General features: G+C 33.2%; 1 protein-coding gene across 4 annotated transcripts in view; it reads left to right on the top strand.

Annotated features, from left to right (window-relative positions):
- Window positions 1-17,014, top strand: part of TLL1 (tolloid like 1) — a 205,666-nt gene that overhangs the window by 143,743 nt on the left and 44,909 nt on the right. For 2 of the 4 annotated variants that reach the window (XM_037830965.1, XM_037830967.1), the window contains exons 10-15: window positions 598-700; window positions 2,986-3,102; window positions 4,250-4,395; window positions 11,801-11,996; window positions 13,631-13,756; window positions 15,621-15,781. In XM_037830965.1, the coding sequence (XP_037686893.1) occupies window positions 598-700; window positions 2,986-3,102; window positions 4,250-4,395; window positions 11,801-11,996; window positions 13,631-13,756; window positions 15,621-15,781 (849 nt within the window). Of the gene's footprint in view, window positions 1-597; window positions 701-2,267; window positions 2,339-2,985; window positions 3,103-4,249; window positions 4,396-11,800; window positions 11,997-13,630; window positions 13,759-15,620; window positions 15,782-17,014 lie in introns of those variants that run through there. The other 2 variants (XR_005215990.1, XM_037830968.1) reach the window with 2 other exon arrangements.

Below are 17,014 nucleotides of genomic sequence, written 5' to 3' on the forward strand. Positions count from 1 at the left end.
AGGTCTCTTAAAGTTAAGGGTTGTTGAATATATATTTTTGGATCCAAAGAAGCATAGTTACATCTGCCTTTGATTATACTTAGATGGATACATTCAAATTCTATGACGGTATTTAAAACATTTCAACATATACAATGATATTATGTTCTTGGAATATGGCACATGGCAGTTATTTTTAACATAATTATAGATATCTGGTACTCTTTCAAATAAATTATTAAGAGAAGACATGCATGGGAAAATCAGAATTTTTCATGGTTTAAGTCACGTTTATCTTAGTAATATAAAAATAAACTATTTGAATAAAGATTTTTGTTTGTTTCATAATTGCTTACATTTGCTTTACAGAAGTGCCACGTTATTTGCTAAAACATTTGGTTTGTTCAATTATTAACATTTCACGAGAATGAGAAAATTTTTCTTTGCAGTTTTTGCTATTAAGAAAAAATATCAGGGTTATACTAATATAAGAAAAGAAAGAATTTGCTGTGAATCCATTTTCAATGTAATCCTGAGTTCCTTGCCTCCAGAAATCAAATCACCATGAGCAGTTAGTCATGTTTACTCAATATCATGCTGCTTCACTCTGTTTTCCAGATCGTTTTAAATTTTACTACAATGGACCTATACAAAAGTAGTTTGTGCTGGTATGACTACATTGAAGTAAGAGATGGGTACTGGAGGAAATCACCTCTCATTGGTATGAGATTATTTACCTCATATGTGACTACAATTATATCCTGTCCTGTCTAAAAACAATTGATTCTTTCAAGAGTCTTCTTAGAGTTAAAAATGTGTGGGGCCAACATTGTTTTTGTATTTATTTTCCTTTTTTTCAACCACAGTAAAAATGCTCAATGATACATGGATAGTTAGATAGGTAGGTAGGTAGATAGATAGATAGACAGATAGATAGATAGATAGATAGAAGATAGATAGATAGAAGATAGATAGATAAATTTATATAAATTAATTTATATTGTGAGGTGGATCCATAGATCTGATTACAGTGATTGAAGATAGCATTCTCAGGTATCATCCTTATAATGACTGCTCTTTAAACTGTTTCTATATTTTTAATTCAAAAATCTTATCTTTGATGAGAAAACCAGATAAATTATTGTGGTTTGATTGTTTTGTTTTGTTTTGCTTGGCTGAGGTGGTAGAGTGTGAGATGCTAGGTGCATGTTTGATATCTGGCTCCGTGTGCCAAGCATATTAACTTTTACTCTAGATGTCACCGTTTTGCCTCTCGGAGTCATTTGTGTCTGAGAAAAGGCATTTGTAGTCTGTGTCATAAATTGCAGCTCAGACTTGGTGCTCGTGAAAGTCTGCTGCCAACATCTAACCACAGACCACACCATTAACTTGCAGGAGGCAGTTTGCTGTGATCTGTTTTACTTAAAGGTGAGAGCTGTTGTGAGCACGTAGGAATTTACCCTATGTTGATTTTTTTTTGAGATCGTGACTTTTCATTTATATTAAAAGTAGTTTTGTTCAGCTGTGTTGTGCTGTACAGATCTTCTTTTTCTTAACCTCTAAAATCTTCTGAATGGATACTACTGGAATAAAAGTGACCACATCCTTAGTAAGTTCAGGCAATCTGTAGAAATATTTAAAAACAGGGAACCTAAAAGAATTAAACTAATTTGATAAATCAGGTTGAGGAGAAGATTGTCTTAAACATTTATTTTCTTAGCCTAGACGATGTAATTTGTGATACATATATGCACATTCCAAAGAAAACATTTCATCAAACTCTTACGGGAGATTTAAATCTAAAGGTAAAATTTTGGAGAATACTTCCTTTAAGAGCAGTATCAGTGTTTTATGTTTCAGTGGAATAAAGGTCTACCAACCTGCTTCTATCTGATCATGGTTTTCATTTGCACAACTTTGCTTTGTCTATTTCCTCTAAGAGCCTGTTCCTCAGAATCACAGCATCAGAATCACTGGGAAGGTTATTAGAAATATAGAAACTCAGGTTCCACCAAGATTCCCCAAGCAGTTCACAGGCACATTACAGTTTAATCAGCACTGCTCTATGCTATGTGCTCCTAATTTACATTGTATTTTACGAAGACTTCTGTACCTGCTAGCTGTTAGCCTGAATGTTTTACTCAAGTTGACTACCATTTTTCATATACTGAAACTATGTAAGACATCATTGCCACAGGCAAACAAAAATAAATGAAAATGTACTATTGCTTGTAGAATTATTTTGTATGCATTGTCATATTTAACCATTTTGTCATGTCATTGCTTAGAGCACAGTGGCAGACATATATAAGCAATAAATATCTGTGGAAGGAAGGGGGAAGAAAGGAAGGAACAACAGGTATTATTATATTCATTTGCTGTTGTATTTGTCTATGGATACAGAATTAGAAAAAACCAGAACTCATACTCAAGTCCTCTAATACTGTCTGTTATTCTGCCTACTACACTACAGATTATAACCTCATAGATGAGATAAATTGTATGCAATTTTATAAGATACTTGGATAGCTAGAGGGTATTCTTGAGGGGTCATCTGTGAACCTGACTGCACAAAGTCCATACTGGGCTGAGAGTACATCCTTAACCAAAGTTCTACCCTACAAAGGACCAGACTGACAATTTGAACCATTTTCTCAGGATGACCTGCACCTTTATCAGAGTATTCCCTATCTTGAAGCATCATGTGATCTTTTACAAATTGTTCTTTGACCTAACTGTTTCTTAAATCTACAGATAATAATAATGCTATTATCAGTCGGTTAATCGAGAAAGGCATGTGCAAATACCTTATAAATAGATATAAAGAGAATGTTTTATTACTTACCTTTATCAAATAAGTATTAAGGTGCAGATATGCTGCTGTCACCAAAGATAGAGAGATGAGCCAAATCAGGCTTTATAGATATAATTTGTAGCTAATGTGGGAAGTGGTTAGAATATAGAGTTATATTTAGGAGTTCCTCTTTATTCTTTTATTTCTTTTAGGTAGATTCTGTGGGGACAAATTGCCTGAGATTCTTACCTCTACAGACAGCAGAATGTGGATTGAGTTTCGTAGCAGCAGTAATTGGGTAGGAAAAGGTTTTGCAGCTGTCTATGAAGGCAAGTGACATTGAGTTTTAAAGATTACTTCATCTTAGATCTGTTAATAAAAATGTCCTTTCCACCAATTTCATTAGAATGTTATTGCAACTGTATCTTACAATTATGAAGTTTTCTGAAGCTATAATATTTGCAAGGATAATTTTAATAAAATCCTCAGTAAATTTAAATTTCAAGATAATTTATTTTTTTGTATAGTGATGTAGTAACATATATATGGGTTTAGAGACATGTAAGAAAAAAAAATTCCCAAATGGTGCAAGAATTCTTAAGTTTGTTTTTTCATTACAATTTCAAAATATTAGGAAGAAATGATTATCTTCTTTTTTATTCATTTTGTGTCTATTTGTATCCTGTACTGTTGAAATAGTCTATCTGTCATAAGAAACTGCACAGAAAGTAATCTGCACATTTCTGGAGCATGCTTTGTCTAAATAAGGGAGTCACTGTTCAAGGAAGAATTTATTAAATGCTTTCTTCTATACTTCTGACATTGTGCTTCCTGGCTTAGAAAAGCTCCTTTCTTGCCTGGTGTGAATGGAGGAGACCCTTCCTGCTCCTTTTTCTGCTGGTATAGGAGTTTAGGTAATTTAGAAAAGAACAGATTTCCGCTTCTCTTAAACTTTTAAGTAAACAGAAGCATTTTGTTTTAAAGATTGACTGTATAGTGGTGAAGAGAATTATTTGGATGAAGCCACAGATGTTGAGCACATGCAATAGCTCATGGCCAGAGGTCCAGAGAATTCTGTGGTGGGTGCAGTATCTCTACTGATCAGCTGTTTTACCTGATATGAGTAGACAGAATGAAGGAGTTCAAGGAATCACAGAGCAGACTCACATGAAATAAATTTACAAAATCCCTAAGCTTTTTAAAAGTAAAAAAAAAAAACTTTTTTGTGAAGATGTGAAACAATAGTGGTCTAAAATCATATAGTCCTTTGCTAGCTATTATCTGATATTTATAGTTGTGACTAGGTTTGTTACAATCCAAATATTTACAAGAGTACATCCAGCCAACTTTGTATTTTATAACCTGACCTTCATGTACTCAACTACAATGAACTGAACTAAAATATCACTTTAAAAGAAAACAGAAATGGCATGGCAAGGTTTATTTATTTATTTATTTATTTATTGTCTTCCTCAGCAATCTGTGGAGGTGAGATACGTAAAAATGAAGGACAGATTCAGTCTCCTAATTATCCTGATGACTACAGACCAATGAAAGAATGTGTGTGGAAAATAACAGTGTTGGAGGATTACTATGTTGGATTGACCTTTCAGGCCTTTGAGGTAAAGTCTTTCAGGCAACCTTTACAGAGCATATCCTCAATAAATGACAGTGGCATTTAAAGGAATCCTCATTAAATAAGTGAGGAACAGAGAATCAGCCTTTTAATCAGCAGAGAGGCAAAGGATTGCCTATAAAATGTAACATCAAGAGCAAAGTTTCTTTTTTCCTATTCGTCTTGTTGCAGACATTTTCAAGAAGATTAAAGTGAGTTTACATTATCTGTGCTATTTGAATTCGAATGTTTGAAGTACTGACAATAGTTTCTTTTCACAAATGCAGAGGTTTGTTTCACAAGACTGCCTGAAGTTTCCTTTAAATAATGGAACTTTTATTTCTCTTCTAAACCAAGAGGTTGACGGCGGACAGTCTTTTTGTTGTTCTTAGGGGGAAAAATCTTTTTTTTTTTTTAACTTTTAATCATTACACAGAAAATTGTTTATATCAAAACCAGGGATTTAAAAGTTCTTTGGAGCTTTCAACATCATCAAAAATAATTGCCAGGGAGATTAGCACCAGCATTGCTTCTTTAGGATGAAGAGACAGAATAACCCAGAGGCCAGTCAGAATTCCTGATCAAAGTCTTGGTCCCAAACTACCAAGTTTAGTAATGGGTCATTTTTGTGCGGTGAGAGGAACTGAGATAGTGATTAGAAACTAAGAGATGGTGGAAATTTGTGAGGAACTCTAGAGTATGTTTAAATTAAAGACCTCATCTAGAAATTAAGAGCACAAAGAGAAATGGGCAGGGACAAAGAGATGATGGTGGTAGGCCAGACAAGGGTTAGAAACCCAGATGTCATTTTGGAGATCCTTTGCTCCTTCATGGATTAGAAGGTTGGTTCACTATCCAAGTGATCAGGAGGCAGTAGAGGGCCCCATCCCATGCCAGTGTGTACCTGCCACCAAATGCAACGATTGTGGCAGCATCTCTGTCTACACAGCAAGTGCATCATTTCTAAGCACAGAGAATCTCATGCGACCTTCTGAAGGACTGTGCAATATGTTTCTTTGGTCCTTGTCTCTGCCTCCTTGAATGCACCCCATTTAATTCCAAGACTTATTTTCTTTTATCATGAAAAAATATGTATTTTCTCTTGTGATCATGATTTTGTATTTTATACTGCTGACCATTTTGCATTTCTAGAAACCTTAGTTCTGCTATTATTTGGATTATATTTGAATGTTGTTATTTTAATGAGCCAATGAGATTGCAAGCATTGTTCAAATAGACAAGTGTATTGGCAACAGTAAACCAAAATTGGATAGAAGGATTTCATCCACTATTTAGACCAAAACAACTGGTTCATTGGAAAAGTATACCCAATGGTGGTATTATCTATGTTTTGTGATATTGTAAGAATTAAGAAATTAATGGTCTTTTAACATGTAAGTCAATGTTTTATGGAATTCTCCTACTATAGAAGTGATAAAAGAGATTACATTCATTCCATGTATTTAGGCCAGCATGAAATTCTAATTTAGCTTCTTGGTTTTGCAGTTTTAATTTTTTTTTTCAATATATTAGCAGTGATATTCTTCAAAAATAGGATAGCATAAGGACAAATAAGAAATATTTGTATCTCAGGCACTTAGAACTATATTGAAGATAGTAGTTACTTGATAATTTTTTTTTTTTGATTAAGTGAATGAATAAATGATTGCTAAGTTTTGGGATGAGGGAAAAGTCATGTCATAATTTATTTGACAGTAAATTTTTCTTATCTCCAGTTTCATGTCCTTTTATTAAAATAAATATGGAGAAATAATTAGTGCTGTATGACTTCACTGTGCTTATTTCCTTATGTTTCTGCCCCCTTCATTTATCATCTGGATATATTTGAATATCTAATATGTCTCCCAACTTAAAATGGTTCAAACCAAACTCTCTTAATTCCTTGTCTTACTCACCATATCTTTTTCTTGTCATTGTCCCTTATTTCAGTTCCTGGTGTCACTGTTTACCCAAGGAATATCCCTAGTTCTCCTATTTCTCTTAAACGCCTCAGCCAATCTGTCAGCACTCTTGATTTGGAGCCTGCCCAGGCTCCTCAGTCCCTCTCTGCCAGCTCCTCTGGAATTTCTCTTCCTAAAAATGCCAGGTTTGCTACCACATCATGGCGTCTGCCATTGACATCCCTCTACTCTGTCCCTTTGCTTAGATTCCTCTCTCACTTCATTCAAATCTCTGCTTATTCATCACCTCTTTATAAAGTCCTTGCCTTACAACTCTATTTAAAATATTTGCCTAACCATGTTAGTCTCTAAAATATCGCTTTCTTATCTTTTAGTTCACTGCACTTACAACTACTAGAATTTATGCTGTGGATCCATTTGTTTAAATTTTTACTGACTCTCTCCCTCTCTAGAATATAATCATCAAAGAGTAAGGAAATTACTTGTCTCATTGATCACTATATCTTCAGCACCAATTGATGCTAAATTAACATTTCATAATAGAAGGGATGAATGAATGGATGGGTTATACAAAAGTGAATAATTAGGTGTATGGTGTCTGGGTGGGTGGAGATTAATGTACCCCTTCTCTATCCGAGGTGCATAAGTTTCCACACAGAGGGAGACAAACCTGGATAAGTAAGGAGGGTTTAGGTAAGGAAGACCCGGTATGCTATGCTGTGTGGCTGAATTTAGACTAGATTCCAAGAAATTCAGAAGGGACATGGAATTTAGATGTTTCCTATGTACCATCTAAATCTTCTAGATAAGAAAACTGAGCTAAAGCCATTTACCTACTATCACACAGGTAAGTGCTAAACCAGCAGTGGAATCCAGATATCTTGTGTGTGTATTTTGTTGTTGTTGTCTTTTACTAGATCTAGTAGTCATCAGATGAATTGTTTACTTTAGTCACTTAGTTTTCTGTTTATGTCAGTATATTTTTGTTTACATAATATATTTTCACTATGCAGCTTTGACATTTTATATTGAAAATGTATAATTTTAAAAAAACTCTTCACACATTTTCAGTGTTTTGTGGTTTGTCTTACACAGTTCTTATTCACTGATGTATCTTTGCTCTTTTTCAAAAACTGTTACTAGTTTGTAACATTTTATTCTCTATACCACTCTACCTCCCCTCAGATAAATGGGCCCTTATGATAAACTTTGTCCGTTATTCTGTTGAAATTTATGGTAAATAACTTACTAGCTGCCCATCATTTATCTCTTTCTGTGCGTTTAAGTCATGGTTTTGCCTTACTACCCAGTGCTACTTGCATTTTAACATAAACACAGAAAGAATATTGGAGTAAATGCATTTGTTAATGAATTTCAGGCATTTTTGAGCAGAAAGGAAAATTATTTGGGGGTAATAGAGTCTTTCCTGACACCGTAGTCATACCGTTTGGGAAGCTTTCTCTTCTTTAGCAATGACTGGGTGCATTGCTTATTAAGACAAATATACTTAAGTGTGTTTGTATGTGAATGTAGATCTTGTCTGAAATTATTTTGGAGAGCTTCTTCTCTATTTCAGCAGCAGTGTTATTTGTAAAGAAGCTTCTAGTGCTACTATTTAGAGAACTTTCAGTATGCAGAAATACATAAGAGAAAAAGTTTGGAAGACTGTAAATGTTTATAGTAACAATGTCAAAGAAATAGTAAAACAGAAAAGAAGTGAAATAAACATGGAGCTTACTTGTGTTTAAATTGAAATCCCCACATACATTAATTCAAGTGGGATTAAGTTTGAGATATTTGTCAACATTTCTACACATTCAGATTTGGTTCCTTATAAAAACCAGAGGTGTCAAGAACTTCAACCATCATTACTGCAAGCTGCAGCATTCTAAACTATGTTCAGAGGCTTTTATCTTGGTATTTGTTGGATTGCCTAACTAATCGTAATCCTTTAATTCTCTTAAATATTTTACATTAGTCTAAGATAAGTAGGCTAGTCTTCGTGAATGAACTAAGGAGACTAGAGAAAGAGAAATTTATTTTGTTAACATTTTTTTGTTTGTCACATTCCATTTTTGTGTATTTGGTTGAGAATATATACTGGTTAATAACTATTAAAAGAAGAATTAAGTAGATATTCGTGAATTACAGTTTAAGCTATGATTCTACTCTGAAAGACCAGAACTTGTTAGTTTAAAAAAACTTGCTCAAGGTGACAGAATCCTCATTTGGGCCATGGTTGAAACCCATTCCGTGGTCTGTGTACTTCTGAGTTCAGGTTCTAGTAGTAAAGAAAGGAATTGCTGTTCTCCTAGGAGTCACCTTTTTCTTCATAGCTATCATCATTTGGACATTGGTGGTGTTTAATTGTTCTATAATGCAAGTCAGGGCACATGTCTCTTATCTTTTATTCACCACTGTTTACCTGCTGTCAAGTTCATGTTACCTGGCTCTAGTAGATTTTCAATAAATACTTATTTAGTACATAAGTGAATGAAAAATTATTGTGTCTGTGAAGGAAAAGAAATGAAGTGGCAGTATTTAATACATGAGTCATGTAAAGGATCCATGGTTTTTGTTATTTTCATATGGTTGTATACAATCACTGTCTTTCTCTCCCGTTTGGGGATCTAATTCTCTATGTATTTATATTAATCAAATATTAATAAATATTAATAATACATGACGATATATATAATATATGCAAATATACATCTATATAATCTGTTACTTCATTATATTTTGAGTGTACATTTTGACAGTCATGGAAAAACTTTTATTGAAACTAAAATCTAGAAATTTTGGAGTTTATAGAGCTTTTGCAAAAAACTAGGTATTGCAGTAAATGGTTTCACAACGCCATATTTATTTGGAAATCTGGTTATATAATTAAGGCAAAGCATGTGAATGGGTCCCAAGCCCAGGCCTGGTCCCTTCGTCCAGGGCTGGCTTCCTTTCAGTGTTCTAGCACTCGCCACACACATTGACCACGGATTTTCAGCTTTAGGATGGAAGGCTGACCTCTTTAGGGTGCATTTGATTGATGTTAGTTCTAGTTAAAAAGAAATTAACATCACCTGTTCTATTGTTCCTCTCTACTTGTCACTTAGTAATGTAAAGTAATGTCAACTCCTCTTTTCCTTCCTTCTTTTTATATTTGGATCTACTTCCAAAATCATTTAAACACCAATTTCTGAGAAATGTTCAGAGCTTATTACCACTTGTGTTTTATGCTCTATGTACATATAAAGTCTTTGTTTATACTATGATAAACTTGCCATGATTGTATGTGATTTGTGCTCTGATTACCTTGAAGTCTGTAATGAATCAGCATCACTATTATCAAAACATATTTATTATGTATGTAACTGTGCATGACGTTGTATTCAGGTCTCAGCCCTATGAACTGTGTCCATGCTTTAACTCAAGAAGAAACTGCCTTTTCTTTTTTCTTTGCTTGTCATTGACTTTGGTGTTCTTTTTCTCATGGAGCTTAAGTTTACTGGCATAACATCAATGGATATTATCCATTTTTCAGTTTCAACCATATTTATTTCTATCCATTCCATACATTAATTGATGAAGTAATTTGATATAGCTGGAGAAAATGTTAATGACATAAATTTAAAAAAAAAAACTAAAACTTCATTTGTCCTCACCTTCATTACTCCTATGTAGATGTGGTTGATGAAGTATAATTAAGCGATTATGAAAAATTCATTGTGCAGGCATTGCCATTAGGATTAATCAATTAAACTGGGAAATATGTAATCAGAGGTCATGAAAAAGATGTCTAGGATTATTACTGTGAAGGGGCAACATATTTCTGAATATCATAAATTCATATAGATCAGACACATTTTGTTTGCTAAGCAACTCAACAACTGTTGTATTGCCGAAGTGAGAATACTGTGACTACTACTATTATGTTCCCCCAATACCAGCACTTCTCATACTTCTTATCTTGTTCACTTTATATTTTACCATAGAATTTATTGCTTTATAATATTTTCTGATTTAATTATGTATTTTGTTCATTGTTCCTTTTCAGTTTACCTCCCCATACAATGTACTCTCCAGGAGGACCAGTCTTTTTGCTTATTTTGTTCAATGATGCATCCCAAGCATGGGTGCCTAGCACAGAGTGGATAATGAATATTCATTGAAGGAATGAATGAATCCTGTTTTGTGACTGGGGAAAAGAGAAAAGCAAACATAGTACTTAGTTCTAATGTAATCTGTGCTTCAAACTCTTTTCTTATTCTGTTTACCCTTATACTACTGATTTGAAGACTATCAACTCTTAATGTATTTATAAATCAGGAAACAAAATTTTTAGCAGTTTCAGGCATTCAGGTTGTAGTTGCACAGGACAAATGTATTCCCTGACATTAGCTTTGTCACAGGACAGTTCCATAAACTATTAAATTGTGTGTTGAAAGATAGTTGGCAAGATGTGATATTTTTCATGGATTTAGAATTATAAACATCTGTACTCTCCAGCTTTACATATCTAATAAGCAGTTGACCCTATTAAGATTTCAGGGTTAGTGCTATTTACTGTGAAGGGAGGAAAAAAAAACAAAAAGGAAACAGAAAGTTTATTTGGAAATTGTCTCATAACTCTTAAAAAATTTTATAGTTAAATTTTGGATCTTTTGCCTTCAGGGGAAGTATAGGGCCAAAATATAAATCTGTGAATATATAGTTATCCATAAAGTTTCATTGGCCAATAATATGACTTAATATTTACATTTAGTTAAGGAAAACAGTTGAGTTCTTTTAGATTATAGGGGCTGAGAGGAGTGAGTTGAGGTGAAAGAACTTATCCAAACAAAGCCATGCTATCTTGAGAAGGGAAAGCCATTGTTGATTCTACAAAATAGTAATCTTTCTACCTATAATTATGCTGATTAAGAATAAAAAATTTGATCATCTAGGAAGGAATGCAATCGCATATCATATTTTCCTTTCAATAAGAGATATATAACCTAAAATAGTGCTGTATCTGTTGATAGAATTTGAGTCCAATTTCTCTTTGAATAAAGTAATGGTTTCATTGACGAACTATGAACAATTTTTATAACTGTTTCAGAGCAAATTATATATTGCTTATTCCATTTGGCCCAATTTTTTATGATAAAATGGGATGTTTTTTTTTTCGTTTCTGTTTACAAAAGAATAATAACTTGCCTTTTAGTTTTTTTTTAATAAAAGACAGTTAACTTCTGTTGAATTCATGACTTATATGGATACACTATTCCATAAATTTTTTACTTTTCTCTGTCTACCAGAATAATACATCCTTTATTCATGTGCAGTATAGATATCACCTATATATACTAATGAGAAATGCTCTTATTTGATATAAATACTTTTTTAATATTTCCATATCAGTACAATAGCACTGAGAATACATATAATAATATTTCTATAGAAACTGTTTTGTCTAGGAATGAGATATGAGCCTGCAAATTTCTGCTCTTACAGATTGAAAGGCATGACAACTGTGCCTACGACTACCTAGAAGTTCGAGATGGAACCAGTGAAAATAGCCCTTTGATAGGTCGTTTCTGTGGTTATGATAAACCTGAAGATATCAGATCAACCTCCAATACCCTGTGGATGAAGTTTGTTTCTGATGGAACTGTTAACAAGGCAGGATTTGCTGCTAATTTTTTCAAAGGTACATTTGAAATAATTGATAAGTGTGAAAGTTTAGTAAAATGCTGGAATTTGGAACTTCATAGCATAGGGTAGGAACAAAATTAGGATACTCTACCATGTGTTTTTTTTTTTTTTTTATGAAATAGTTAAAATAGCAAAATTCAGAACAGGATTTAAAGGCAGAAAATATTTGCAATACATATACTCAACAAAAGATTCATAACCAAAAAGTGGTTTACTGACATGTAGTCCATTAGTTTGTTTCCAAGTGGCAGCGTTTCTAAATGATCCTTTAAAGAATAGTGTTCTCACACATAAGAAATAATTCATGGCCTTCTTAGCAGAGGATTCTGATGACTAAAATGTCTTTTTGACAAAGCATTATTACTGATTACCAGCTTTAATTTTGAATCACATAGCTAAATTTTTGTTTATTTTCATGCCCTATATTTCTCATGTGTTGCTTATATAAAAAGAAAGTTATTTTAGTACAAACAATAACAATAAATATGCATTTAGGACATCAGTAGGCACTTACATTAAGTGTATCAATGTAGAAAAAAATTCTTTTGTGGGAAAAGAAACCCAAATTTTCTCTACAATGATTTGTTATTGGAAAAACGATTTATTCCATTGTGCTACATCAAAATTTAGAATCATAAATGTTTATACATTTTCAATGATTTAAAGAACAAAAGGATAATGGCTTTACCCTTAGAATTACTTAGTTTTTGTCTTATAAATTGAAAAGCAGAGTACCTTGACATTTTTACTCTATGCATTAAAAGTATTCATTAAAATGGACATTCACAAGTGTTGCCTTTTCTGTGTGTGCTATATTTCACAATAGATGAAATTATCTTTCATGTGATAATTCTGTGTTTGCTTGTGAAACTTCCAAGTGTTTTGTAGATGCCTACTTTCTCCAGATGGTATTGCTTACTATTTGCCTCTTATTAAGTTATTCCTGAAGAGTGAGATTATGGAATCCACTGTCATACACATTAAAGAGATAGTCTGTATTTTTATAAATGTTACATATACATTTTTCATGTTTTCATATAGAGTTAAAATAGTATATATGTTTATAAGAAATGTAGCATTATTTTGTATTTTAGATCCAGATGTACATATAAGAAATACTAAAATTAAAAGAGGTCCAGTCAATCCTGAGTTTTATTTCTTTTCAGTTTATATTCACTACTATCTGTTTTTAAATAATGACCTTTCTTTAAGAGCATGTTTCAGGAAATATCTAGCAAACTGTACTCTGAAGTCGAGAGGTGAACCTGTGGTTTTTCTGTGAGTTTTTCTATGGCATGCCAAAAAATCTCCAGATTTTAACAATTCCTATTTGGCCTTGGATTAAGGAAAAAAAACACATTGTATCTGTGACAGGGCAATTTTCAGTTGGCTCAGCTATAGGTTTCTAGTCTTTCTCTTAGATTTTATGCAATTCTTGTTTTGCAGCAACATGAATTCTTGTATGTCATCCACCAAGGGCTTGTACATTGCTGTTTCTCCTTTGTTGAAGGAACTAATTGTCCCTGTTTCATTCCAAGTCATTAAACACCATATTTTCCAAAAAGTTTATAATCTAGCATATAAAAGCAGAATTCTCTAGTTGTTTTGTAACTATCGTCATCTTTATAGAGGAAGATGAGTGCGCCAAACCTGAGCGTGGAGGCTGTGAGCAGCGGTGTCTGAACACACTGGGCAGCTATCAGTGCGCCTGTGAGCCTGGCTACGAGCTGGGACCTGACAAAAGGAGCTGTGAAGGTGTGACTTGACGTGCCCATGTCGTTCCCTGCCTGGACATTCCCCTCCCATTTCTTTCTTTCCCATATTCTCATGTTCTTTTCCTCTCTCTATTTTTATTTCCCTTTCCTCTACAATAACCTTTTTCCTCATTTGGTAAGATGCAATTCATAGTCACAGCCAATGGGAAACCAAGCCTGGATCCTTGGTATAGAATCAGTCCTTCCCTCCCACGTATATATACTATATAGTCATCCATTCATCATTTGTTTTTATCTTTTTTGTAACATAGTTTATGAGTGTGTTTCCCTTATTAGAGCGAGTGGTCCTGAATCCCCTGAATTTGAATAATCTTTTATCTCCAATATTGAGCACAGTCGAAAATAAAGCAAGAGCTGTGTGTTTTATTAACAAATGATGGATTAAACAAAGGCATTTTGTCATGTGTATCTACATTTCTTCACATTCTAAGATGAAACTGCCTTATACAATGTTGTTACCAGGTCCTGTGACTCTTCCTTCCAAATTTAGCTTTATCAGCTCCCTTCTCTCTGCCCTATTGCAGGTCCCATCCCTCAAATTAAAGACAAAGCAGCCGATCTTCCTGCCTCCAGCCTCTTTCTCCCTTATTCCTCTCCAAGTTTCTGACAAATTCATCTTCATAGAGCTTATTGCAGCTTAACTTTATTTAAGCTTATATATTTACTAGTTTACTTTGGTGTTTCCCATCTGCTGTGTGTATAAAAGAGTATATAATATATGGCAAAAATGACAGAATTATTTGCTTAATGAATAAATCCCCAATGCTTGCAGACCTATTTAAAAAACCAGAGATATTCTATTTAAAAGTTTGAACTCTTCTGTTTGAACGTCACAAATTTCCATCCTACCTATTAAACTTAATCTTCTCTGTATACTAAAAGAAATAGACAGTAATGAAGAAAATGCAGTATTTAAAAAAAAGGACATAGAATATTGGACAGTTATTAAGAAGACAATCATTTCTGTGTGACCCCAGAAATAAATATTTTGCTTCATAATAATTTACCAAAAAGTGAAAGAACAAATAATATTTTTATAAATTTATAAATGTAGTAATATACTTTATATAAGCACACATGCAAAGGCAGTTAAAGTAAAGAAACTAACTAGGTAATTCTTTACTCCCTAGGAGTTAATTATGAACAATGTAAAATATATATTCTTTTCCCTTTATTTGCTTTTGGACACCCTCACTTTGCTAATTCAATCATAAATTAGAATCTCCAAAATAGAAGAAAGAAAACATAAATAGTACCTATTCTGAATAGATCACATTGAAAAGGGAAAAAAAATTAAAGCCAGCTGTTAAGTGAGGTTTTTTGGAATAATAAATATATTACCATAGTTTACCTTGTCTGCTAGCTCAGGTAGTAAAGAGTTGGCTGTCTTTGAAAAAAGAGTTTGAAGATATAAACAATTGATTTTGGTCTTATTATATCATATAGTGCTTTAAATATATCTTTTTATTAGTTCTTACAACACTCTATACCCTTTAAAAATATTTGAAAACTAAGTGCAGTTTTCTTTTTATTGCTTGCCCAACTTGAAACTGGTCTGAAAAGTGGTAGTACAGCCATAATTTGTTAGGCTGCAAAGCTACAAAATAACCCTTTATAAATGAGATTGGGTTGTTTAGTATAGTTGAACTAAAGAATAAGGAACTATGAAAGACAACATGGAGATTTCAACTTCCTAGATTTTTAAATCCAAAAGATGGTTGAAATTTAATGCTGAGATGTTCAAGGGTCAGTGGAAAGGTTTTCAGAAGGGTCAGTGGAAAGGGGTTTAGAAGGGTATTAAAGGTATTAATAAGGGAAAACCTTTTCCTTTTCTCTCCTTACAGCTGCTTGTGGAGGACTTCTTACCAAGCTCAATGGCACCATAACAACTCCAGGCTGGCCCAAGGAGTATCCTCCGAATAAAAACTGCGTGTGGCAAGTGGTTGCCCCATCTCAGTACAGAATTTCTATGAAGTTTGAGTATTTTGAATTAGAAGGCAATGAAGTAAGTGAAAAAATGTGATTTTTTCTATCATGTTTTGGGAATCCCTGAAGGCAAACTAACAAAAAAATAAGGAATGTAGGATTGTAGGAATGTATTTCAACATTAGGCCAGTATAGATGTTGTAGTCTTTCTTAACTGCTCATTTCTGCAGCTGTTTATGATACTTACTGGGATTGGATGATATTTCATACTGTTTCTGGAAGATTGAAAATTGCCCAGAAGGAGTTTTTTCTCACTGTAATTAATACACACAATTTGCTTGGTTTATTAAAGAACTATGAAATATTTAGGGTCAGCTTCATGTCACATAGAATTTCTTGAAGAAATAACCTGGAATCCACTGCTTGAGTCATAACAGAAATATCCATTTGGGGCAATTTGGCATATTTTAATTGTAGAAATAGGTAAGTTTTCATTATATAAGTAGTTTATTTTTATTATGAATGTGTTCTTGTTTCATAAATAAAAAATAATTTTTTCAACTCAGTGAAAGGTGCATCTATCTTTCCTTAATGAAACATAACTTACTGTAGAAACTGACCAGTTTCTGTCAGGTAACATGACCACAGTTAAACAAGTGAAATCATTTATTTGAAAATGCCTGTGTGCTAGGCACACACAACAACTTAAAATGGAATGTAAAACCTTGAAATGAGAACATTTAGAAATGTGCTCTTCTGTGATTGGTCAACATTGGTTAACTTCCAGAGAAAAGGTTAACTACATTTGTTTTGTGTTAGCTTTCCTTCTTTTTTTTTTCTTTTTTCTAACTACTTCTCCGTCTTTTCTCCCCAAAACCTATTTTTCTGTGTTTATTTTAACATGATCCTGACTCAAAATTTCTAAATATGATTAAATTAACTTATAAAATCATTTTTCATTAATGTAAATCTGTTGAACACTTGTAAAGAAGTGAGAGAACAGAACATGATATATCTGTGCTCTGGGAGCAACAATTGTTCGTAATATATGTGGGCTCTATGCCATAATATTCCCCTTGTGTATGTATCTTGCCTTCCTATGTTTTACCTCCTTCATTTTCTTCTTCTTCAACAACTTTCATTTCTTTTTTCTTGTAATTCTTCCTGCTGTACCCAAAGCTCTCTATACCTGGGGCACTTTTTTTGTCTCTTACTAGCGGCTTTGAGGTGAAAATAAGTTGCTGATTTTTTAGTATCCTTAAAGTCAAGTAAAGACTGAAATGTTGCAAACTTATCAGAGAATAGTAGAATC

The sequence above is a fragment of the Choloepus didactylus genome, chromosome 3 (assembly GCF_015220235.1).
Source record: "Choloepus didactylus isolate mChoDid1 chromosome 3, mChoDid1.pri, whole genome shotgun sequence".
Classification (NCBI taxonomy): domain Eukaryota; kingdom Metazoa; phylum Chordata; class Mammalia; order Pilosa; family Megalonychidae; genus Choloepus; species Choloepus didactylus.